General features: G+C 38.5%; 1 protein-coding gene across 1 annotated transcript; it reads right to left on the bottom strand.

Moving 5' to 3' along the window:
- Nucleotides 1–1,428: 1,428 nt before the first annotated feature.
- Nucleotides 1,429–26,525, bottom strand: ugt8 (UDP glycosyltransferase 8). Its single transcript, XM_063476237.1, has 6 exons — nt 26,330–26,525; nt 20,268–21,100; nt 15,597–15,739; nt 8,108–8,184; nt 6,802–7,021; nt 1,429–5,662 (listed from the first exon to the last, which is right to left on the bottom strand). Exons 2-6 carry the CDS (start codon nt 21,096–21,098, stop codon nt 5,284–5,286), a joined length of 1,650 nt encoding a protein of 549 aa, XP_063332307.1. The 5' UTR covers nt 21,099–21,100; nt 26,330–26,525; the 3' UTR covers nt 1,429–5,283.
- Between the last annotated feature and the right edge of the window lie 328 nt (nt 26,526–26,853).

A 26,853-nucleotide genomic window follows, 5' to 3' on the forward strand; every position in this document is an offset into this window, starting at 1 on the left:
ACTGCACTGTCCTGAAAATCAACATGGCGGCAGAGTATGACATCACTGTGTCTTCCACATGCTCCATCTGTGGTGTCGGACATTAAAGGGATAAAATGAACCTCATTTCTGATGTGCAAAGGTCTCCAGTTTAATTATTTTAATTGAAATAATTCATCTTAATTACCTACTTTTTATTATGTCAAGGTCAGTTTAGCTGTTGGTAGTGGAAAAGTCTTTCAATCCCGTTAACTCATTTACAAAGAAATACTAATTGCTTCTTGGGCAGATCCATAGGGAGAGCTCTCGGAATACGCTGTGACAAAGATGAATATACAGTGACGGAAGGCCGTATTTCATTTACGCTCTTACAAGCGAAGTCAACATTTTCCAAACAGACACCCTTAACAGACTAATGCACACAGGAGAAGTCCAACGTCTTCTTTCAGGTGCATCTCAGGTAAAGACTTAAGATGTCAGTGCACGTAAGATCACAGCACACCCTGTTCTCATACTATTGACAAATCCATCACACAGATATTGTGCAGAGAGGGAGGACTTTGCACTCAATATGGTAAGCCCACTTAGTCCATCACAAAGCGTTCAGTTGCACCTGATGATTGCCCTTGGAGGTGGTTAGAAAAGGCAGACAATAGGCACTAGCAAGGTATAAAGAGGGAAGTGTGGCTAAGAATGACTGGAGGGTGTCAAGAATGATGCCCACTGTGTTTTCTGCAACATCAGATTTCTGATCAGCAAAAGCACCCCCCCCCCCCCACCTGTCTCAGTTAACAGAATAGCGCCCACACAGGGCCACCAGCGACAACAAAACAACTTGAAGAATGTAAATTAAACATACCTGCAGATGCTTTATTTATTTATTTATTTTTACTGTGAGTCACTGTGTCTGTGTGTGTGGTGCATGTGGGGGGAGAAGGGGAGGTTGGTTGGTCTGCAGGCCCCAGCAGGCAGAGTGAATAATTAAGCAAGCGAAGCAGAGTACCAAGCTGGGTGTTTTGTTACCCCAGTCTCACTCAGCACAAGCATACAGCATTAGATAACCCCATCTATCCACGAGTGTGTGTGCATGTGCAGTTGGCTACTTTAGATGATTCAACCATTTGATACCTACAAAAGCCTCTTGCTGCTTGGTAACAATTCCAGACAGAAAGCCTATACATCCCCTATCACACTGAGACTGGCTGCATCAACTGCTGCAATCAGCATCAGCCTTGTCTGGGCTCAAAAACACGAATTGCATGCGCTCCTCTGTTCAATACTGCTGCACAGTGGCATCAAGTGCATGTAACAGTTTATAACAATATGATTTTTTTTTTCTTATTCTTGTATATTTTAGTTTGGCGAGGAATTATATGCGACACTATAGGAAGCGTGTGGAAAAAAGTTTCAGTCATCTCTGCAAACAAAATATGCATTTTTATTCAGCATTAGCATTTTGTTTACAATCTATTTACAACGTGGACACACATGGCAAAACAAGTGAGGACTTTTTTTTTTTGCCTTGATTTAAAATGAAAGTAAAATAATGTCGAACTAACTACAGTGAAGTGAGGACAGGTAAGGACGGCGCAAAAGACGGCAGAATACACAAGGAATTAAAGAGAAAGACAAAGATGTGGACAAAGGGAACAAGCTAGTACACTACAGAAAACAGAGCAATTATCAGTTATCCAAGCAGGTAAAATATAGACATCACGAGAACAGATACACTCGACTTTATATTTACTGAAACATAAAGTTGGGGCATTTAAGTATGTAGGGTACAACATTATTAATACTGAAAAACTAACAAAAAAAGAATTAAAAAAAAAACCCCAACCATCTTTACAAACATTTTCTCTTCAGATCCTGTTCATAGCTTGCGTAGCACCAGCAGGCCCATCAGCCATACCCATCATGGGCTGGGTTGGGCTGTGCAAGTGTTGTTATAGCTCACAGAGAAAGGAAGATCATAAAACTTCTCTGAAATATTTTAAAGTATTCGTGAACATTTTGGTTGGATGTTAAGTGCTTAACAACGTTGACTAGGTTAAATGTTCCGTTGCCATTACATTAAGGTTGTTGTTGTTGGTAAACAGTCCCTGTGCTACGATTCCATCCATCAAAAAAAAGGTAGAAGAACAAGAAGAAGCACAGTATGTGTAGCATGGTAGTTTGATAAATCAACTAAAGATCCCACGTTCATGATTTTTTTTCTTCTCCTATGCCTACGAGCACCTTCTAAAATACAAATTAGGAGGATAATGAAACCCTGCAGACTCTAAAGATGATCTTCGGCTGGCCTTGTACTCTGAACTCAGCAAAAGGGAATTTCCCCACAGGGACAGTTATCACTTTGACACATCATTATTCATTGTAAATGAGGGGATTATTTCTATAGTTTGAACTATGACAATCCTTTTTTCCCCCTTTTAAATACCTCTCTGTTATCTGCATTTACAATTAGCAGGCACAGTGGCAAAAATTAAAAGAGTAGAAACAGTGACAACAGTTAGGTTCTATACAGTCATGTCCAGAGTTTTGGATAGTTTTGACTTGACTCTTCAAGATTCAGCTTAAGTGCAGTTATTTAATCATCAAAGGGTTAAACAAAAAAACTGCATGAACCACTAAAGAATTAAAACCTTTTTTCAATGCAGTTTCTTATTTTCAAGATCTCAAATATAATTGAAAAGAATGGGTGTGAGGTATTTTTTTTTGTTCTTCTTTCCATAAATTTAGCAGGTAAAAATAGATTTCAAGCATGGAATTTGCATTTGGAAACCATAGCTGTGAAGTGTGGTCAAAAGGAATCTCAATAAAACTGAAACAGGCCTCGTTCAGGGTCCCAAAACAAAGCAAATTCATTAGAAACACAAAGAAAAACCAGGGTTTTGGTAAGTTCTGGAGGAAAATAAGCCTGGATGCTAAATGAAGGCAACAGGTGTATGATCCCAGGATCCTTTTTACAATAAAAATATCAAAACCAAAAGAAACCAAGCAAACTTCATAAAAACTATTAGAAAAGTCAGACCACTTCTGGAATTGCACTCTTCAACAGGTTGAAATTTAGAGCGGCCTATTTCCAGAATGATGGAAAGCAAAAAAAGATACACGATATTTGGGACAGCTCACAACCAATAACATAACACGGTAAGGCCAATATAATGAATGGGCTGGAGTGGTTTCAAGTGGCTCTGGGTAACTAGTATTTATCGATGATGTGACAGAACGAAGTCTAAAGTCAACAGATCGATACTTTCTGCTCATATTCAGCCAAATGCAGCAAAGCTGACTGGACAGCAAGGGTAACTGTTCAGACGGACAATGACCGAAAGCATGTTGTGGAATGAACCCAGGAGTTTTTGAAGTTAATGACCTGGAATATTGTGCAATCGCTGAAGCGGCCCTCTGATCTCAACCTGATTAAGCTGCATTTCACTTCCAAAGCAAACCTAAAGACTGAAAACAATAACTGAAAAAGCCTTAGAAATGTCCATGGGTTCTAGGCATCTATAGTTACTGAGTGGAAGTAATTCTTAACCGTTTATTAAAAGAATTACTATTTTATTTAGCATTATACTTATTTTACCAATTATATTTGAGCCCTAGAAAACAGGCTAAAACTGTTGTACTACCTCGACAATTAATGCAGCATTTTTCTTCAGACCCCTGAATTAAAACAAAGCCTCCACTTGAACTGATATTGATATTTTGATATTGTGAGTGCCACTGTTCAAACACTGCACGTGACCAGATGTTATAGAAATAAAAAGCCACATGAACCTCATCTGTTGTGCTTCATTCATACACCCATTCTCCCCCCCCAACACTCACACACGTATTCAAGCATACTGCGTACCCATAAATCTGTGTAACTGTGTACAGAATGTGAATAACTCACACTCAGAATTAATATAATTACAGAAGGTAAGTTTGCACATAAACCTCAACAGCATTTCTAAAAGATTTACAGAAGTGAAGCGCTGAATGGAAATCTACCTGAACAGAATAATTTAAAAACATCTGTAACACATTAGAATTAAAACATTTATTAACAAATAATTAACAGCTGAATCATAGTTGAATGATGTACAAAGTGAAGTGTAGCACTGGAAATGACAAGTAATAAATGTTTATCAAAAAAAAAGGAGAGAGAGATGAGGGCTGCAGAATTAAAATATGGGGCTGATGATGCAACTAATCATGAGTGTAAGTAATGCCCAGACTCCTCCCCTCACTACATGAGCTTAAGTAGCTTTCTGATCTTGCTTTGCCTGTTCATTATATTGTAATATCGTTACTACAGAAAAAAAAACAAAAAAAAAAACATGATCACCTTTTCACAAGGACAAGCCACATAGAGTCGCTCTCTAACGCAACAAAAGTCAGTCAAGAGATAATGCAAAGACTGCACAGCTAAGTGCAGTCACAAGTTGGCACCACCTTGTGAAAAGGGAAAACAGTGCATTAACAAACTGGCCAGTCTGAAGACAACAGTACATTCTGTGGATAATGCAAGTAAAGAGCACGCAGACCAGGGCATACTCACGCTGACTGCTGCCATCAGCTATTTCTTTGTTTGTTTGTTTCACGAGTATGAAGGACAAGGGTGAAGTGCAGATGTGGGCTTACGATTCGGAGTGTACATGGTGCTGTCACACCGACCGAGATATGAAATAAATTAAAAATAAGATACGTTAAAAAGTCTGATCATTAAAATGCATTTGTACAGTAATAAATAGTTTTACCCTCTATTTACAGTTCACCAAACACTTGGAGTTTGCAGTTAAAAACATTTAATGCTAAATCTTTCAGAAACCATCTTAATTTGTTTTGATTTGATTTTTCGAGGATGAGAGGGTTGGCGCTCAAGATCTCCCCTCTTCATCATCCTTCCACTGGTAAGGAAGGCAGGAAGACAGAGAACAGGCAGGAAAGAAGACGCACGGGTAGAAATAATGTCCCCAAATATGTCTTTCCTGTGTTTCATCCTCAAAGAATTCCCAAATTTAATGATGTATTGCTGCACCTGCTGTTGTGGTTGTTAAAGTTTTTGTTAAATTTACCTCATTACACACACACACACACACACACACACACACACACACACACATACACATTCACCCATATTCACACACACACAGATTTTGAGCACCCGATGTCTTGCTCTGTCCTCACACGACGCATTGTGTATCCTTTCCACAGCCTCTTGCTTGTTCTGAGTAACAGACCAATGAACCAAAAGCTAGAGCTGAGTCCGTAGGGCAACTTCTTCCTCATCCCTCCTAACCTTTCGAAGCATCAATTGCTCTTCTTTTCATTTTTCAAGGAGCCATTGCGTTTGTGTTTCCCATTGGCCATGTTCTCATTATGGCAATGTCCATTGGCCATGCTGCCATCATCTCTGACGTTATCTCCTCTGCTGTGGTCCCTGGACTTACCCCTCAGCAATCGTGCCAACCGGCGTAGGGCAAAGACCGCTAGAGCCATGGCAGCCCCTACAGTAATGACCACATCCAGCAGGAAATACTGGTAGAGGGACACCTCGTATACAGCTGAGCGCAGGTGGCTCGCACCGTTGTGACGGAGAATATAGCCGATCCAGTAAACAGCCCTGCTCACAGGGTGGCCTGGTTGATCTTTGTGAATATTGGAGAGATAACGGGCTTGCTGGCGGTACCTAGGTTGGTAGGCAGAGGCAAAGTGAGATGGCATAAAAAATGAGGAAGGAGATTTGTTGAACAAATGCTGCAATCACAACCAAATCAACATATAGCTAAAAATATGAAATATTATAGACACCCTAAATCACAATGACCTGATATCATGAATGGTCACCAGGGGGTGTGCTACGACACTAGCACAAGCTCGAAGTCAGAGTTTCCTGTGTGGCTTTCTTTATCTTGCTAAATCGCCATAGTAACTACTGTTGAACACATAACCTAGTCAGGAGGTTATGTTCACTGAGAGAATTACCGATTCTCTTTTTTATTGCATGTTTTAAGAGCAATGTAAACTCTTTGCAGTAAGAATACATGTGCAGGTTGTTAAAACATACTTTATTAAAAACACTAAATGAAGCACAAACTGTAGGTAGCATTGCCAGAGGAATGTGCATGTGCAGAAAAGATATAAATGTTTTGGTATTTTAGCTATTTTTGTATTGCAGCTACTAAAATACACACCAAGAATATCTGTTTAATTCAATAAAGTTAACTGACAACTAACTAGATTTCCACGCCTCCGATATTAGGCTATGGGACAGTAACATTTAATGTTTAAACGTATCCAATTAAAAGTTTCAGAGCTCTAATGTGTGGCTGTCATCTTAGAAATAAACAGCAGCACAGAGCGCACTCAGTGTTCAAGTAATTAAACTGAATTAAAATGTTTATTTTACCGCTCAGTGCGTTAAATCACCAGATTAACTGTTTTCTGCAGCATTAATCTCTTGTCTTAAATCGCAACAGTTGCATTTTACTGTTATTTTTTTAATGTTAATTAAAGATTTTTGTCAGGTTTTTTTAATCATCATCGGCACCATCAGATAACATTCACTCAGAGGGATCATTTTGTGCAGAACAGCAGTCACATGATCTGTGAAAAACAGCTTTTTATGTGAATGGAGTCTCAAGCACAGAGCCCAGCCTAACAGAGAAAGTTGATAACCAACTTCATAATACCCGTTATCTCTGACTTGGGTATTAGGTTTTAGGTAAGCTAAAGGAAGTCTGGCTGTGTTGCACTTCGATCGTAGCACACCCCTCAGATCTCACTGATAAAAGCAATAATACACAAAGCAGTACAAGACAAACTAACCTGGTGTCTGTGATGACGCTGCTCAGGGCTGTAAAGAGGTCTTCCTCTGTCATGTATTTCCAGTGCAACATGATTCCCATTCCTTTGGCTGCTACGCGCGTCATAGTATCATAATGGTCTCCAAAAAGAGGTACGCCCACCACCGGCACACCATGATACATGGCCTCATAGATGCTATTCAAGCCCCCATGGCTCAGGAACGCTCTTGTGTTAGCGTGACCTAGATGACAAGAAACAACAGGTTATTTTTTTGTATGTTAGGCATGAAGTTTTTGACAGGGCTGTTGTACTAAGATTAGAAACAGTTTACAGAAACTGAAACAGCAGCATATCAGGCATCATTCAAAAAGAAAACCAAAAAAAAAAAAAAGGAAAAGGAAAACATTTTAAGATGGCTTAGTGCAGTGGGTAACCATAACACCACAGAAAAACATACATTTATTTGTTATTTTTAATTTTATAATGCTTCTCACTGTCCTAGTGTGTGTCCTGCAGGTAAAATGTTTGAGTTTCGGCAGTCTCGCCTAACCCTAAAGTGGCATTACATCATCACATAATAAAATCCTTGCTGTCAGTCATTGAATGTGGCATATTCCTCATCCCTGTCAGGCACAATGAATCTGTGTGTATTCTTTCTGGTGAGGTTAATAAGTATGTGAAGCAGGGACCCATACTACACAAAACCTAGTGAGCCACACCCACAGGGTGAAACCAACTATGCCTGAGGGATGTGTAAAAACTTGTCATCAAGCAGTAGTACAAAAAAATTAACGTTCTTGAGAAGACTTTTTTCAAGGTAAATATAATAACAGAAGAGTTCCTACAGTTTTTTAAAATCTTGTTTTTATTTTCTTTGAGTTTAGTTTCATTTAGTTTTCAGTGTGAGTTTACATCTTTCAGACTCATTTCTGTAATTTTAAAGTTTTATATTTGATATTGTGAATTACTGTAATGGGGGCTCTTCATCAGATTAGAATTTAAGAAGGTGTGAACGGGTATTATAATACAAACACCACTTTGTGGAAACGGTTAACTCACATACATGTTAGTGTTACCGTTTCTAAGAAATGCACTGAGGTCTTCATATATTTGTTAAATTTGACTAATCTTGCAAAGACAAGATCAAAATTACATGTTCTTTATATTTTTAATTTATTTCTCAGTGAACATGAACAATGATTTTTTAACTACATGTATTTTGATTTGCAGTTTTAGTTAACTAGAATCACCTCGATCTGATTCACAAACAAAATATGTTGATAAAAGAACTAGATGCTAAGGTTTTTTAATGATCTCATGTCCTTACCTAATAAGTCATTCTGAGGCATCCAATCAACAAGCTTGGTGTTGTTGCCAAGGTTACTGGGTGGCACGCCAGAGAATCTGAGGAGGAGGAAACAATGCAGAGGACAAACATTGAAGCAATTTATTTTAGTTTTGAGAAGAAAATCTTAAATTTAAGCCAATTGAAAAAAAAAGAAACTTCAGGTGCTTTAAGTAAAGTAACATTTTATTAGATTGAATAGCGCACTTGCTGACACCTTAATAATGCTTAAAAGTGTGACATTATTTTAAAGTGCTACCCAGACTTTATCAGTAAAAATCAGGTAAGAAAGTCCAAGTTTCTTCATACTCCACAATGACACATTTATAAAAACAGAACAATCAATATTTTTGGCTTTTGTCACATTTGGTGCAAGTTTTTTTGTTTCTTTTTATTTGTTATAGTAGTTTCTTAAAAAGTGTTTCATTGTCACACTGTCTCTTGATTGCAGTTTTTAAATGCTAAATGAGGTCAGTAATATAGAGCATGGTTGGAAGAGCGTGCTGCCAGAAATAGTCTGTTTCCAACCACAGTGACTAACCCTGCACTGTGGTGCAGTGGTAAACAGTGTCGGTGATGTAGCTCAAGCAGTCTAGTGCCACATCTACTAATTATGATTCTTTCTGCTACAATGTATAATTTCTTAACACTTCTAAGACACTGGGGGGGAAAAATAATTGAAATTATGAAAATATAAAAGAACAAAAGGGGACTACTGAGTGTACGATGCAACTCACTGCACAGGTTTTCACCTTGATTACTAATGAACGCTTAACGATTAGTGTTAATTTCCACAATAATGTGCTCAGTCAAATTCTTTTTTTTTTTTTTAACAATGTAGTGTTTTAACACAAAGATTTGGATGTTTAGTCCTAAGAGATCAGAAGTTATCCATAAAGATTATGCGAGTTGTGTTCATCCCTCACATTATAGCGAGGATTAGTCTGCCAGACAAATCACAGTGACTAACTTTAAAAACGATATAACCGACAGACTAAAGAGACAGTCTAGTCAATGCATTTGTTTAGCTGCTAAGAGCTGTGATATATGTAAATGAGGATAATAGTAAATGCCAGCCAGACAAGGTCATTTCGAAACTGTAAGAAAACGTATACACAAAATGAATCATGCATAAAATATAGAAAATCTTATCTTTTGAAAAATGAGACCGATACTATGGCAACAGTGAATCTACACTGACCTATATTAACAAATTTTGTTGTTACAATCCACCTGCCAACACCTTTTAGCAGCAAATGGTAACATTATCTTATTTCTATTTTTTTTCCGCCACTTTTGTCCAGGTTCAAAAACCTTTTTGTTTACTTCGTCTCGGTTTACATTCTTTTACTGATAATCTTTTTCTCTTTGGCTTAATGTGTAACTTCCCCTAGATAATGAGACGCCCCAGTCTTTGATAATTTTGTTAAATGGTGCGAGTCCTATCGTCAGTTAACCATATCTAAGACAGAAGTACTCATACACAAGAGGTCACATTGTCTAAGGGTCAGATAGTGGAATGTATTTGTTCTCAAAAATATCTCGCAACAGTCACTGACTCTAAACTGAACTTTGAAGCAAACTGTGAAGCTGTGTGCAAAAAAAGAGGCTATCACGTTTGAGGAAGCTCTGTCATCTCCACATTGATAAAACCCACTGATGGGTTTATCATGCTTCTTTTGAATGTCTTTTGTCCTTTTTCTTGGTGTCATATCTGTAATGAACAGAAACTCACTCAATCAAATTGTTAAATGGTCTAACACTCTGATCTGTGAGCCACAGCTGAGCCCAGCACCCCTCTATACCCTGTATTTCCTCAGTATTTTGTATTATACTTATCTGTTAGCTAAGGTCCATGTTTGTATTGAAAAATGGAGAAGAGAATACAAACACACACCTCAATATCACAAAAAACTCTAGGACTGACTTTAAGGTAATAAATCTACATCATTTACCTCTATGCAAGTTTCTGTGTGCAAAGTGTAGAAGTGAATTACTGGTCACTAAAACACTTGTCGAGTGGTTTCTGGCTGTCTATCGCCAACTGATCAGGGAAGACGTATTGCTTAACCAAATGGTGATGACAAAACGACATGAAATACACCAGTGATTTATTTATTCTGAACTTCTCTTTCACACTCGTGCTTCTTTGGGCCTTAATCAAATACTTTGTTGATAATGTGCGATCTAAAATTTCAAGTGTCACCGATGCAGTTGCTTGCATCATGGTAGCAAAATCTAAATGTAGATGGCAAAAATTCCAAATCGCCAAGTTTATTCTGAGTTTTATAAATTCCTTTGGTTATAGTATATCAGAAAGAATAACAACAAGGTTGTTCCAGAAAAAAAAAACCAAACACTTCAGAAAATTTTTAACATACTTCTAGACTGACTGGAAATGTGGGTGTGTCTTTCTGGCTCAGTACTGAACTGGTTTGAATCTAAGTAACAGAGAGAGTTGTGTCAACTGGCAGTACAGACAAAAAATGACATTACGATCCACAGCATGCTACTTCAAACTTAAATCATGGAAACCAAAAGAAAATTAATAAATAAAAGGAAAATTAAAAAGAAACAAGTTTGTAAAAATTTTCTTACTGTAATTATGCAAATTAAACACAAATCTGCAAACCATATCTCCAGGGGACTTTAAGCCATTACATAAACTTAATCAATGTTTACATGTGCAAAACAATATTTCTTGATTCAATGATAAAAACCAGCTTTATGGACTACACCAGCTTGCAGTGGTTTTAAATCATTGCCCCCAAATCTGCAGTTGTGACAGGGATGTTAACTGGGCTTTTTTGTTCTGCACATTGTGCAACTTAAAAAGTAAATGTTAAAAAGAAACACAACGTACAGTTGTGCTTACTCTTGATCTATTGTTTTATGTAAAGCATTTAGATTTAATTTGTGGTTGAAAGCACCTAGACAAATGAACTTGATTTGCATCAACAAAAGCTGAAAAGCAAATGTGCTTTTGTACTCACAGGTGTTTAGGTTCTTCTAAATGCCCGTGTGTGTGTGCATATAAGCGTCAATAGAAAAAAATTTATACATATTTTTTTTATGTCTTTGACATTGAAAATGTTAAGTGGTGGAAGCAAAACATTAAAATTAATTATTTATTTTTTCTGACTGACATTTTTGGCAAGAATCCCTTTGACCGTCTACAGCGCCCAGCACATAAAACACTGATACATACATTTTTTGTAGCAAAATTACATAAGCATAGCAAGTACCCTTAGAGCTTCAAACAACATCACCATCAATGATCAGGTGGCATTCCTTGCGGTTGTGCCACTTAACTTACTGCTTGGAACAGTACGTTTATTTAAATGACGAAAGTCTTTCCAATAAGCTGACATTTTCCTAGAGCCACCAGACATGCAAAGTTTACCGAGCCAACCTACCTGAATTTTGCCGCCACTGTACACAGCACATTTTAAAGGTAGTGTTTCCAAACTAACTGAAGCAAAACTCATTAACTTAATCATCATAAGTCTCATGTTTATTTCTGGGGCACCCTGACCTCCAAGACAGAAAAAAAAATAATACTTATAATTTCTTGGTTCATTTTAAATATATCAAAAATAAAACAATTCCATTGTATTTTATTTTGAATTTAATATTCATCACTTAAATACCATTTTTAATTCTCTTCTTAGTCTGCTCATTCAAATGGATGATTGTGCCATGTGGCAATTTTGGAGTTTTAGATGAAAAAACATAAAACAATATGTATAATTTGAAATGTACTGATAAAATGTATTTTTACTAAACAGATTCAACTCCACAAACCACTTCCTACATTTGAACTGATCACTTCTTTTTTTTTAAAGAAAATAATGCACTCGACTCAAAAATATGCAGATCATGCCACTGTCTAAATACTCATGTGTTTTTTGTGTGGGGAGGCATTTCCGCACATTCAGCATATGCATGCTACATTATGACTCCCATCTGTCCACCTCTGTCTGCTTCCCTCCCCAGCCCAAACTCTTTCATCTGTCTTTAACAAAGCACCAATTCACTGTCCTGCCCATCAAAGCCTACATTCATGGAGCCAATTATCAATGACACGATTCATTTGGCTGGCTCCTGTTCCTGTCATCAGGCCTTCTTCCTTTTTAACCTCTTAGTTTAGAAGGGACACTAAAAGCTGCATTACCATACAATATCACATAACTGTTGCCCTTTAAAAGAGGATCTTGCCTGTTTGCAAACTTTGTTTGTTCTCTTCTGTGATGAGATTCCTGTATAAAAAGCCTGATTATCATACCATGAAAAATTAGGGAAGTGAAAATAGGGAATGTGTTTCATTTTACTTTACGCAAGAAAAGAGATGATTCAGTATCATAAAATGTTGCACACATAAACACAACCCGCATTACAACAAAAACAGTGCTTTTTTTTTTTTTTTTTAAATAGTCATCAAGTTGACACTGCAACCACAATGGAATCATCTGAGGTCCCTCCACCCAGTTTTTACAACAGTCAATTCTTGCAGTTTAACATTGCATGGATAAGGCAAGTTGCTATAAAGTTCACTTGTTCCTCTTTACCACCCCTCTCACCAAAACTAAATAAAAGACGTCACGCATATGTACGATGGCCTCATTTTACTAAGGCACAGAAGGTCAGTAAGCTAACACGAGGATTTACTAAATAAACTGGCACACGACAAGAACAAAGGAGTCCTATTTCACCTTGAGCTTTAGCGATCTGTTTAATCTGTATTTTCCAAAAGAAAAGAAAACAATCCCAATAAGATAATCAGTAAAGTCAGCACAGAGGTCTTTTTTTAAAATTTATTTATTAGTGACTCTGAAATTTATCCTTGTACTTCTTGCCTTTTCTTTTTCACCACGTGTGGGATCTAAAAGTGTGATGATACTATACAAAGGCCGACTCGAGAGAAAAGGAATGGCACAATGTGGTATTATCTTTTTTTAAGACTTAAGTGTTACAATAAAATGAAGACTAATCACTAAAATATCTGTACTTGTAGTCTGAACACTGAAAACATGACAAGAAAACCTAAATCTCTGACCTAAAACCTAATAAAGACAGCATGCAATGACATACCTGTATTTACACAGAGGAAAACATAATGGAAGGTTAACAGTTCACTTATATGACATCACTGGAAACTGTGTAGTCAAGGCCTCTACAGACTAGCTGCCAACCTCTACATGCAGGTGCCTGTTCTGCATTATATACCCATCAGTGTAATGTTAAGTGTATCTACTGCGAATCAGTACTTTGCTCCTGATTCTACTTTGCCCCCCCCCCCCCCCCCCCCCCCCCCCCACACACACACACACACACACACGCACACCTCTATCACTCAAGTTTCCTTGATTTTATTGTTAGAGTTTGTGACTCAGGTCAGCAGAGAATTGCTACTGGACTGTGTAAATGATTATATTGAAAGATTAGATTTCGGGCACATTTATCTCTCTTGCAGGGTAACTGCGAACATTTTAACCCTGAAGGGCCTCTCGTTATTAATTAATCCTGAAAGCAGTAAACAGAACTGAATTTGCTGCAAATGCAGTTCTGCGGCTAAAAGTAAAGTAGCACCTGTCGTGTCACATGGTCATATATTGTCTGCACCTCACTCACTTACGCAAAAGTGTGTTAATCAGAGCAATACTCGGGCTAAATTACTTATCCTTGTGATGTGGCTAAATTTCGAAAGAAAAAAAAATGCAAAGCTACTTCCATCGTTAAACTATAAAGTCACTGTCAACTGATCAAGCTTTCCTGTGGCAAGAACAAGTTTCAGCATTCAAGGCGCAATTTTATTTGATCTACCAGATGACCTCTAGTAAAAAATGTTATGTGGGGATGGACTTGGACCTCACAAGGTTGCCTGCCTCCTAGAAACAGAGCACCACCTCTAATTTACAATGTCCCACAGTAGTATGACATAACTAATTATAAAGTGGTGTGACTTCCTCTTTTTTTGTATGTTTGTCACACTTAAATGTGACAAACGCACAAATGCAAGTAAATGCAACATGCAGCTTCTAAATGAAGGTGTTTATTATTAAGGGGAAAAAAAACACAAATCTACAAGGCTCTGTGTGAAAAGGGGATTACCCCCTAAACCGAATAAGTGGTTGGGCCACCCTCAGCAGCAACAACTGCAATAACTAGCAGTGTGTCTTTTACAGCGGTGGAATTTTGGCCCACCCATCTTTGCAGAATTGTTGTAATTCAACCACACTGCAGGGTTTTTGAGAATAAACCACCTTTTAAAGTCATGACACAACATCTCAATCGGATTCAGGTCAGGACTTTGGCTAGGCTACTGCAACATCTTCATTTTGTTCTTCTTAAGCCATTCGGAGGTAGACTTGCTGATGTGTTTTGGATCATTGTCATGCTGTAAGACACATGTGAGCTTGAGGTCGCGAACAGATGGCTGGACATTCTCCTTCTGGATGTTTTGGTACAGAGCAGAAATTATGGTTCCATTTACCACAGCAAGTCTTCCAGGTCCCGAGGCAGCAAAGCAGCCCCAGATCATCACACTACCACGACCGTATTTTACTGCTGGTATGATGTTCCTTTTCTAAAATGCCGTGTTACTTTTACTCCAAATGTAATGGGACACACACCATCCAAAAAGTTCCAACTTTTGTCTTGTCAGTCCACAGAGTATTTTCACAAAGGTCTTGGAGATCATCAAGAAGTTTCTGGCAAAGCTGAAACTGGTTTTCATCTTAGAAATCTGCCACGTAGGTAATTTTTGCACAGTCTCTTTCTTATGGTGGAGTAATGACCACTGACCTTAACTGAGGCAAGTGAGGCCTAAAGTTCTTTGGATGTTGTTCTGGGGTCTTTTGTGACCTCTTAGATGAGTCGTTGCTCCGTTCTTGTAATTTTGGTTGGCCTGAGAAGGTTCACCATTGTTCCATGTTTCCACCGTTTGTGGATAATGGCTCTCACTGTGGTTTGCTGGAGTCCCACAGCTTTAGAAATGGCTTCATAACCTTTTCCAGACTGAGAGATCCCAATTACTTTGTTTCTCATTTGTTCCTGAATTAACCTTTGAGAATGTTTTGGTCTACTCCACTTTATCAGGCAGGTTTTATTTAAATGATTTCGAGATGATTGAGAACAGGTGTGGCTTTCCAAACATGTGATACACAACAGTTAATTTATATCATAACACCTTCATTTAGAAACTACGTTAGCTTGCGTTATCTTTGTCTAATATTTAATTTTTTTGATGATCTGAAACATTTAAGTGAGACAAACATACAGAAACATAGAAAATCAGGAAGAGGTCATACACTTTTTTACCACCACTGCAGGTTTCTCCATAAAGCACAACACACAACCAAAAAAAAAAAAGAAACAGAAAAGAAAAAAAATGCCTAGTGGAAGACTGTTGTTAATTTTAGGTTTTAGAAAGTTCTATTCACATCTTTTAAATTAAAAGTAGATTCTTTACCTCCAGATAACACGTTGGGGCAGTCTGGCAAGGGCACCTGCCAGTTTGTGAGCAATGTCACTGGAAAGGTACTTTACGCCGGCTCCAAATGACACAACTACAAAGCCGTGCTCTTCTGTGTCTTTCACCCAGTCTTCAAAATCCTGTAGGAACATGAGAAAAAAAGACCAGGAAGGGATAAAGTACAGCTTTTTTTAAAAACAAAACAAACAAACAAAACAAAAAAAACCCCATGTATTTCATATTTGGAAGTGCTTCAATTTACAATTTAACTCGGGATTTTTTTTGAGCCTTAAGAACAAATACATGACATCAGCGTCAATAAAACATGACTAAGTCACATAAACTTTGAACACTGTTTTAGTCATCTGCTAAGGTTTGCAGTCATGCCTATGTGATGATAGCATTTATTGTACTGATATAGCAGAGTTTATTGTGCACATCCATTTTAACAGGTTTGCATATAAATGTAGGATGACAGTATAAAGCTGAATAAATGCTACAATCTAACTTTAATATGAAAACACAGTACACTAAACTACTTTTTTAATAATGTTAGAACAACCGGTAATTATGTCTGAAGGCTGATAAGTACAGAGGCTCTAAAACCCAACATAACTATATTCCAGCCTGAACACACTGTAGAGATACATCCAAGTTCAAATCCTTTGATTTTTAGCATGAAATTATATGTTAATTAACAAAAAAACTTAATACTCTACAACCTCAACCATTTAGTATCAACTTTGTACTACTCTCAGATTGTTCTGTGTATGAGCTGTTGATATAGGTGCAATCAAAAAACATTAGTCATTCCTGATCATCAGCAACCAAGCCCAGAAAAACTGACGCTAAATAACATTCAATATGTACACAAGTCTTTTATAGCACATTTTTACCTATTCAAAATATAAACTCACAAAGAGGGTAATATACCTAAGGCTTCAGTCGCACAGGCCTAAGGCCAGTTAGCAACCACAGGCAATCACCAATTGCTAGGAGCAAATGTATATTCCCAAATGGTCAGGAGGGTGCTGCCCGTCACGGTGAAAATGATAACTGCTAAAGCTCCAAAGAGACAGAATCAGTTACCACCTGACAACCACGGGTCATTGGGAGAAAAAAAAAAGTGGATTCTCCAACTGGCTGGCAAGTGGATGCTCAAGCATTTTTGAAGATAGAATTTAAAACTAAAATGTAAGCCTGACAAGCTAAGGTTTGATATATTTAAAGTTTCTAAGAAAAACATGACTTCTTGTTGCTGGAAGAAAACTCAGCAGAGACCTCTATCAAGAAGCAATGTCACAGATCCCTTTCAAGAGATCCCTTCATTTGAATTGCCTTTACTGGGAGCAACCCTGGTGCCTACAGTTGGCCATGTAGGAGAGTGAAATCACCAGGGTAACAATAAATTTGAGTATAGTTATCCATAATGGTGGACTGGAGCAGATGTCATTAACCCATGAATGTTTGTTTTTGAGCACTTCTGTATTATTTAAAGCCAAGTTGGGTATTTCTGTGCTCCAAGTTATAATTACTAATTGAATGTTTAACAGTCGTTGCAAGTTTGAGGCTGGCAAAGTATAGTATTATCTCTATGAGTTACAACAAGGTTAAAACATTACCTTTTATGGCATCATTTTCCAAGTAAAGCCTTTTTACAAAAAAACAAAACAAAAAACAAAAAAAAAACCCTTTTGAGTACTATTGATATGTTGAACCTAAGATTCTAGCTATCCTAATTAGAGACTATCCAATACCCTAAATGCTCGCTCTATTCAAATAAAAGATGTAAAACTACCAACACTACAACTGAAATAACAGAACTCACGGGTTCCTACAAACTACACTAAGCAAATTATAACCACAAATCTACATATAAATCCAATAGCATATGCTTTTAAAGCACTCTTCCTGTAAAAAAGGAAGAGTCATCCATGAGCAAACCTGCAACTTGGAACACTCTGCCATGTGGTGCTGTTTTTTTTTTGTTTTTTCTTTTGGGGGGGGGGGGGGTTCTTTTTTTAGTAACAGCCTGCCATTACTTGGACTACAGTGCTTCTCAATAGGCACTTGAAAGAAGAAATCATGACAGTCATTTGAGTTTGGGTTTGCTAGGGTTGGATGACTGGACTAATCTATGTTGGCTGTTTGCAGTTGCTTTTTTTGTCTATGATTGTTGTCATTTTATTTCATCATGGGGCGATCGTGGCTAAAGAGTTAAGAGTTCGCCTTGTAATCGGAAGGTTGCCGGTTCGAGCCCTGGCTTGGACAGTCTCGGTCGTTGTGTCCTTGGGCAAGACACTTCACCCGTTGCCTACTGGTGGTGGTCAGAGGGACCGGTGGCGCCAGTGTCCGGCAGCCTCGCCTCTGTCAGTGCGCCCCAGGGTGGCTGTGGCTACAACGTAGCTTGCCATCACCAGTGTGTGAATGTGTGTGTGAATGGGTGGATGACTGGATATGTAAAGCGCTTTGGGGTCCTTAGGGACTAGTAAAGCGCTATATAAATACAGGCCATTTACCATTTATTTTGCTAATTTAGTTGTCTGAGAATTTCAGTTGGTAGCTAATTAATTTTAAAAAGATGTGCCGTCTCCTTTTAGGTTGTGTTGAGCTAGAGCTGAGAGTTGACAGTTATGGAGATTCTTAGCAATATTATAAGGGAATGTAGTACAAGAAGACCTTGAATGTCAACAAGTCTGTGTACTTTGATCATTTAGCATCACATGTTATGCCCAGCTTTTTATTCATTTACAGGCATTTACACATCTCTAAAAATATATTTGCTCTTACAGGTTGTTGAAAAGACAACAGGCAGTCGGATATTAACCCAGCCCTGGGGCGTGTCCTGATGTGCACTTAAGAAACCATTAGTTTGTCCTATAGTAAAATTTATTTTTTTAAAAGTGAGGATGGACTGACTAACAGTGGTTGGGGACTGATCAGGGAGCAGCCATGTTGGAGAGACAGGATTGTCGGACAAGTAGAGAGCGAGGGAGGCTAACGGTCCAGCTGCAGGAGCTAAGGCCGCCCTGGCACAGAGCAGCTTCACGGGCACACTGGGCTCTGTGTCCCAGCAGCATACCCCCTACTGTCCCTACAACGCGGCCTTAGTGACCCCATAAAAGAGTCTCAGTGTCCCCAGAGTTAGGGTTAGAACAATGACCTCGTTCTCCCTCCACTTCCATTATAACCCTCCACACAACACTGCACAATACTCCCTATTGGCTGGTGTGGCATTCCTAAAACCCTCCGCAGCAGATACCGACAGCCCGCGCTCGCAATGTCCAAACGCTGGACTAACCCCCCCATCACTACCCGCCTCTCCTCAACACCCTTCCCCCTTTTGCTCAAAATCTACCGTGTACATTGAACCTAAACCAACCATCGCACCAGACTTTTCTAGAAAGGCTCACTTTGTAGCACATTGTGATTAGAAAATATCACAAGTGATAAAAAATAAATAAATAATGGAAACAAGCTAGTGTGAATAACAGCAAACTGTGAAGACATAAAGAGGAAGTCGTTTCAAGAGATAAAAGTGCAGAAAAACAATTCATTAACTAGAGATGTGTGAATTTGATTGAAATTCAAGAGGAATGTTGCAGCCAAGCAACAAGTGGTTAATTACTCAGCAACTATTTAAAAAAAAAAAAAAAAGCCAAAATTTTATTGGCTCCAAATTCTCGTGTGACGATTTCATTTTCGTCACTGTTAACAGAATATATCTTATGACTGATTATAAGAAACACGGATTAGCCATTATGTTCTACTTAATGATACTGCAGTTAAATAGATTAAGGCCTTTTCTGAAAAAGGGCTGAGTCTTTGATTAACTCTCAATAATTCAGTGACAAAAGAGAAACAGTTTGCAGAATGGATTTAGGCTAAAGAATGAAAAAAATAAGGAGTATGTCCTTTCTCATGCCTTTATATTACCTCTCATAACTCTTCAGGGTTCTCAAACACAGACCACACCCATAACAAAAGCTTACTGTATTAATGTTTGTAAGTAGCATTAGTTTGAATGCTATGCAAACAGAACAAATACATATAAGTTCTTTCCCCCTACCGAGTATCAGTACGAAAAACTACATATTAGTAAAACACTTGGAAAAACAATGCAGCTTCCCATTCTGACCAATAAAGCCACATATTTGCATAATGACCTGTTTCAACTCTGTTCCCATGAGCCAGCTGTTGTACTGCAGTGCTTCTGTCACCAGTGCATAAGAGCGCTCATTTTATGCTCAGGCTCCTATAGAGGCCTCTGTGAGCACTAGATGCTGATGCATTCATGAAATGTAGGCTCCATTGTTCAGATCTTGAAATGAATAAGCCTATCTCAAATACAAAGTTAGCATTAAGCCTGAGCACAAGAGAATAGGACATGTAAAGGCGTGAGGTGACACACCTGAAAATTTGAATGCAATAATTGTTGTATTTTTAACATTTGCTGCTTTCTTATGATACTGTCAACAGTGTTTCATATGATAAGGTCTGATTCAAGACTATGGTCACATTTGTATCAATGTATTAAAATACCTTGCTGTGCGAGCTGTTTAAATGCTGCATTAGCCAAAAAGAGACTGCACAAGTTCTCTTGGACATGACAAAATAGAACAACCCTCGTAATAAGCTCGTCAGCTTTGTGTCCCTTTTGGTACTGACCTGTGGCAGTGGGCTGGGAGGCTTGGTGAGGATGCCACCTATGTACACCACATGTGGAAGGGTGGGTCTGGGGAATTCCAGAGCCATGTCAGTGCACAGCATCCACAGCCGGCTTCCCTGCACCAAGTCAGCCATGGCCACTTGAGGCTTTACTCCGTGTTTCTTCATAATCCGGTCATACTTGGGCAGTGCGATGTAATGGACTCCAAAGCGCTGTACGAGGTAAACAGCTGTGTTTGCAATCCTCTGCAACAAGGACATGCGGTCGGTCAGCAGCGAGTTGAATTCCGGTACGTATGATAAGGGGGCCGGGGCTCCAACCTCTGCAGGGTACCACAGGCCAGTGCTGAAAACAGCATATTGCACACCCAGGATATGAGCAATCACAAAACCGCACATTTCATTGGGGTCCACTAGCAGCAGGTCAAACTTGGCCTCTTTCAGCCGGTTCATTACTTCAGTATTGCCAACGACAGCATCGCAGTTCTGAGAGTAGTGGTCAAGAATGTCAAACAGTTCGAGAAATGTCAAGCGGCCTGAGAAGATGTTGGTGACTTTGGATTGGAGAAAATTGTCAGCTGTGGTGCTGTTAAAGATCCCTTGATAGCGCTGTAAATGGTAGTGAGGAGAGGGCGGGACCTCACGACCCTCTGAAACTAGAAAATGGGTCTCGTGGCCCTCCTTGTGTAGAGCTGTTGCCAGCGTTTTGAAGATGTAGAGGTGCGATTCAAACATGATGGGTGGGACCACAATCACTTTAGCGGCTCTTGTCGTACTGGGACTCCATGTGAGGAGGCCCAGGAGGAGTAGGAGTGATGAGGGTAGTAGCATGGCTGAAACAATAATAATAATAAAAAGAGCAATATTAGGATTACAGCTGCAAAATGCACAGTACAGACATTCCAATGCAATATTATAATACAGATACAGATCACTGTTTATCCAAAAGCAATGCATCATAAAGCTTTATGTTTACTAGGAGTTATTTGTCTGTGTGCTTTGCACCTTCAAGGAGGAGACTGATGGAAAATTACTAATCAGAAAGAAGCCTGACCAATACCGAGAGAAGAAACGGCCAATTAGACGAGTTTATTTAGTCGAGATAAACCTTTATCTCTATCAGCAGAGCATGATTCAGAGAGTTGAAAATCTTATTTCCTGTTCATTGAACTTCAAGCCTGGAAATGAATTCAGCTGTATTAATTTTCTTTCAGTTCTCTCATACATACAAATCAATATTAAGAAATTACAAGGTCTCAGCTTTTGTGCCGTTTCATTTTTCTGGCATCAAAACATTACATTTCCTTATCAACTTCTTCTTTCTTCTGACGTACTTCGATTCCACCGCTCCATTTCTAATCACCCTGTGCGCAACTGTCGCCGACATGGTGTGGGTAGCACCAACGTCATTCTGAACCTCCAGCCGCCCTATTCACAAATACAAACACAAAGAACTATTATTGAGCCTCCATTTCATAGCCTGTGCTCTATATGCCTACACTCATTCTCTCGCTCCATCTCTCAGCCCCTCTCACTTGGATTAATGATTAACAGTAGAAGCCTCTTTATGGAGGGTCATCCATTACGCAGGTTACATTTATCTACCGTGGCTAACCCATAAGTTGCCACAGGTTTTACACTTTTAGCCGTGTGCTGATGACATCCAAGGGAAATTTATAAGTTACACTATATAACAATGGGTGCTATTTAAATACCTGTAGATGAATATAGAAAGTTATATGTCGGTCTGGAAGCCTTTCAAGGGTGAGCCATTTATGATATCCTCTCTGCCCCACAATACATCTCCTACATTTTGTTTTGTCATGGCACAAGTAATATCTCCTGATTGTATTACAATTGCACCTGTTGATTCTGCTCGCCTTATAGCATTCAATCACAATAGGAAGACACTTGTTTAATCACATGGAGTTTCTCTCTTCAAGGAGAGGTATGAAGAGGACTAAAGGGTGTCACCATTTTGCATTAAAATAGCCTCAGCATGTTGTTACAGACACTTCTCAGCACAGACTGTTGATGGTAACTATAGAAACCAGCCAATGTCTACTGAGGACTAAGATGCGTCATGACTTAGGTTACCAACAATGGAGTCTGGTTACCGTGTGTGCAGGGACAGCTGAGGAAATGATCTGGATTCAGAGAATTGAAGGATATAATATTATGGGATTATATGGATGGAGACAAAATGAGATGGGGAAGATTAGAACAAACTAGGAACTTATTTTAAAATTTATGAAACCTTGGGAAGACAGCTATTGTAGTTTGTAAGATAATAGTCAGCAGGGGAATGCTGGGAGATAAATCAGTGTAATGTTGATACTTTTGACATTGTGCGATTCATCTTACGAGCTAAGCCAGTGTTAAAATATACAAAGGTAATCAGACAAATGTGATGTAGGCAGTAATGGCTGCAAAAATCTACAATTAACATCTTAGTCTGCCCATGCAGGATAGTGATTTCCTTTAGATTTACATGATAATTAACAATGATAAATAAACTGTTAAGATGAAGAGATAAACTTTGTACAGTGCTTAACAAATTTATTAGACCACCACCCAATGTAAGGCTTATGCCACAGCTGCTCTAAATTAACAGTATTGGTCATTTAAAGAAAAATCTAAATTTAATGCATCTGCAACAGTTAATCTTCCAGAACGCACCACCTCTTTAATCAAAAAGATAGAGACTTGGTTTCAGTCGTTGAATATGATGCATGATCAATATCTGACAGCTCAGACATGTCCAGACTAAAATTTGGTTGCCCAATAAAAAACAAATATAATCTTTAGTTTTAAACAAGTTTTTGGCAGATTTCTAAAATTGTTTTTTTAATGACAGGTGATCTAACAAATTAGTTAGGCAGTGTATGTAAGAAAAAAATATATATTATTAATGTATTATTAATGAACAGAAAATGCTCTGGACCCACTCTGCTTCTACTAATGTTTACCATCTGTCCACAATTCTATCCAACAATAAAAAAAATACTAAATGTCTTTTAAAGTTATGCTGTAATGTATAACTGTCTATAACTTACATCCAAAACTAAAACTTCAACTGATGTGCAATACGTTGTTAGTGCTAGATTTTTTTAGTGCGTCGTCCACTCCCCATACAAAATATTTCTTAAAAAAACAAAAAAACATATAACACAATAATTTTTATTTATTTTTTATTTTTTTATTCAAAATCAACACAAAAGTAACTAAGAAAGAAACTATTTAATAATTTTGAGGGGGCGGGGGGACTTTAACTATGTGATTATCTTAAAATTAGTCTTCCATTCAGGCTCTCTGTTATGTAGCATTTTCTGCACACATAATCTCTTATGCGTTACTAAAAATCAAACCAAGTATAGTTTTGGCAGGAAGCACTTTTATCCAATCAGTGCCACAACGTGGTAATTATACGGTGATTAACACTCTCTAATGCAGACTAACGTTTTCGGGATGTAACAGCAGGAGGAGGCCCCTTGCTGTTTCCACAGTAGGGGTTCATTAGTTCAATTCACCCTGGTGAGAGCAGAGATGTGACGTCCAAGAGCTGATATTAAGTCAAACACAAGTCAGCCTTTAGCTATTTATTTTTGGCTCATATCTCTCAAGTGGAGCAAGATAATCTGGTCTTAGGTTTATTTGCTGCAAAAAAAAAGAACCCAGCTGAGGACCTTGAAGGGCAAGACTGGCTAGCCTGGGGTAATAGCGCTTGAATTTTAGAAAAATCAAAGAAAAAACACTCTAAAAGATTAAATGGGCTCAGACATCAGGATGATAGTAGCTTTGAAGTCTTATTGCTCGGCTAGCTGGTGACTACTGGCGGAAGACAGCTTCGTAACCTGCTGAAAGGTGTTAAGGGTGATGCAATCCTTTTCTTTTAAATCATGCCTGAGGTTAAACCCTCATAATGAAATTTGACATAGCAACACGTATCTGGGCCTAGTGGCTGCATACAAGTGTCATCAACAAAAAAATGCAAGTGCACATATGTGTGAAAAGTTATAACAGGTCAAGTATATAAAAGGTTAGTTGAAATTCTGTGATATCTGGAAACATAATACTTTGTACCGTTAACTCTAAGATGGAAGGTGATGCAAGAGCACTTCACAGATAAGTAAAGGTCAAGAGCCTTTAGATCTTGAATTTTGGTGAAAACAAGCTGAAAAGTGGGGGGGGTAAAAAAAAAAAAAAAAAAAGACAACTTGGCTTTCCCAGGCCAAAACATGTGAAACGCTGTTTGTAATAGCAACATGGCTTTTTCTTCTGCACGCCCTTATCTCTTAAAAGCTTCATCAGCATTTTAAGGAAAAGGTAATAAGCACACTGGCTACAGGTATCTGCTCAGAGATAACGTGTTCTCTACTGACAAAGGGAAAAATCATAGCTAAATAGCTCTTTAGAATTATATTTCCATTAAATCATAAGAACTCTGTCAGTTAACAGACCAGAAAGAAATTCTGTCTCATTCTATTTAACCTTTTTGTCCAGTATAAGGTATTTTCCCCTCACCTTTACCTTGATTCTGTACACGCGACTACCCTTACTGCTCCCTCCCTTTCATCATGATTATGGCACTGCTACACAAGAACAGGTCGGACAGGCTCCGTCTTTTAAAACACTGTGTCAGCAAATAAGCAAAGAACTAGACTGCGACAGAGCGAATGAGTTTACAGTGACGGTATCTCATTAATGTGAACTACAGATAAGGAAGCACCAATCAACGTGGTCAGACATGGTCTGTCTTTTTCAAGAGATAAACATTGTGTCAGGAAATAAAGAAGGATAAAATAAAAAGGAGACTGGGATAAAGCTAATGTGTTCCAGCAACCAATGCGAACCAGAAATAAGAAAGAAGTGATGAATGTGATAGTGATGGTATTAAATTCCCCTATTTGCTTAAAAATATTATCAATGGGGAAACAAAATGGGATTGGCCCTAAGTAAGTGAGAACACAGTTTGTTAAGTAAGGCAGGCTGTCACAGTCTAGGAGGGTTATCCTTTTATCCCTTATAATAAGGGTAAGATTTGAGCAAAGGCACACGTCATAACACAAACCAACAGTCTGACTGTTAAATCAATACCGCAAAGAATTTCTGAGGACGAAATTCATCCCAATCGAAACTTGGACTTACGTTGGTCTGCTTAGCAGTGACTGTCACACTTGAAAGCAAGAGTGACATAACTACCTCTGGCCTGACAGAGACTGAGCAGTCAAGAAAAAGAAAAATGTCAGGTGATCACTTTGCGTCGGAGGAACAGGATTGGCTTAACAGGTGCTCTGATGTTGACCCTCCCACAAGGAAAAAAAGTCACAGAGAGTCGCTGTCTTTACGCTTGGTATTGAAATACCTTAGCTTAAGGTCGTATAGGACAGTCCACTGGACACGTGATATTAAACTCTAAACTCTCAACATCTGTAATGGAACATTAAAGTCCGGCCAACAGATTTGATATCATGTGTGATAAGTAAGCTAACTCAAAAAAAACAACAACACACCAATGTAGTAGTGGTCGTGTTTTCCTATTTCTACAGCTCTTTATATGTTTTATAGCTCTCTATATATATATCGATCATAGCTTAAGTCATGGGTGAAAAGGTTAATCTTTCAAGTCCAGAAGCGCAAAAATCCAGGGACCAAAAATTATATTTTTATGAGGAAAAATGTATGAATAAAGCTGCCCACCACACACACACACACACACACACACACACACATATATATATCCAACACTGCAAAATGGATCAGCTTTTGAATTTAAGGAAAAAAGGCGAAACAATGATTCTCGGCTAAAGAGAGACATTTTCGGCGTGGATATTTCGCAAGGGACGTGAACACAGCATAAGACATCAACCTGACTACACCTGCACCTCGAGGGGGATGGGGACAGCCGGCTGAGCGTTAAAAAGAAAAGGTAAGAAAGTATTCTGTAACCTGTCATCTTCATCAATATCAGCTACCTGTATGAAAAAATAAAACTGCCAAGTTTTATGGGCGAACCAGGTAAAAGCACCTGTTGACTAAAAAGTCGCCTGGGTTGGCCTTACCTGGGGACTTCAATGTAGTTCGGGATAAATTAAAGGTGAAACTGCAGCAGTCTCGATTTTCCTGAAGAGAATTTTACGCGTCGTGGAGAAACAACGCAAAAGGTAGTCAGTAAAACACGTCCCCCGGCAACCGAGAAGGAGCGGAGGGAGCATTAAACTCAGAATCCCACACAGGAGTGGCCGAAAGGCGGGGCTATCTGTGTTGCAAGATGGAAGTGAAGGGAGTGGCAGAGAGAAGGGAAAAAAACGACGGAGCGGTTGGAGTATAACAGCCCATACAGGTAAGCCTACATACTGGTTGTAGGTGACTCAGTTTGTGTTGACACAGGCGTTTTGGGGGTTTTTTGTTTTGTGTTTTTTTAAATGAGCGTAGCGGTCGAAGGTAAGGTAGAAAAGGAGGCACCATGTTAAGTCTTTTAAATTCAAATCGATTAGATCAAGCAGAAAATTAAATTATATTCACTTTTATTTACTGTTATTTGTAGCCACTATCAATGAGTTTGGACTTGTGTAATGACCGGATA

This window comes from Pelmatolapia mariae, linkage group LG6, assembly GCF_036321145.2.
Source record: "Pelmatolapia mariae isolate MD_Pm_ZW linkage group LG6, Pm_UMD_F_2, whole genome shotgun sequence".
Lineage (NCBI taxonomy): Eukaryota > Metazoa > Chordata > Actinopteri > Cichliformes > Cichlidae > Pelmatolapia > Pelmatolapia mariae.

Bases quoted from the DNA above. Each gene is read 5' to 3' on its own strand.
- ugt8 (XM_063476237.1), bottom strand. From the start codon at position 21,098: ATGCTACTACCCTCATCACTCCTACTCCTCCTGGGCCTCCTCACATGG. The intron at 15,740-20,267 runs GTCAGTACCAAA...ATGTTCCTACAG, and splicing joins CTCCCAGCCCACTGCCACAG to GATTTTGAAGACTGGGTGAA. The intron at 8,185-15,596 runs GTAAAGAATCTA...CCTCCTCCTCAG, and splicing joins CCCCAACGTGTTATCTGGAG to ATTCTCTGGCGTGCCACCCA.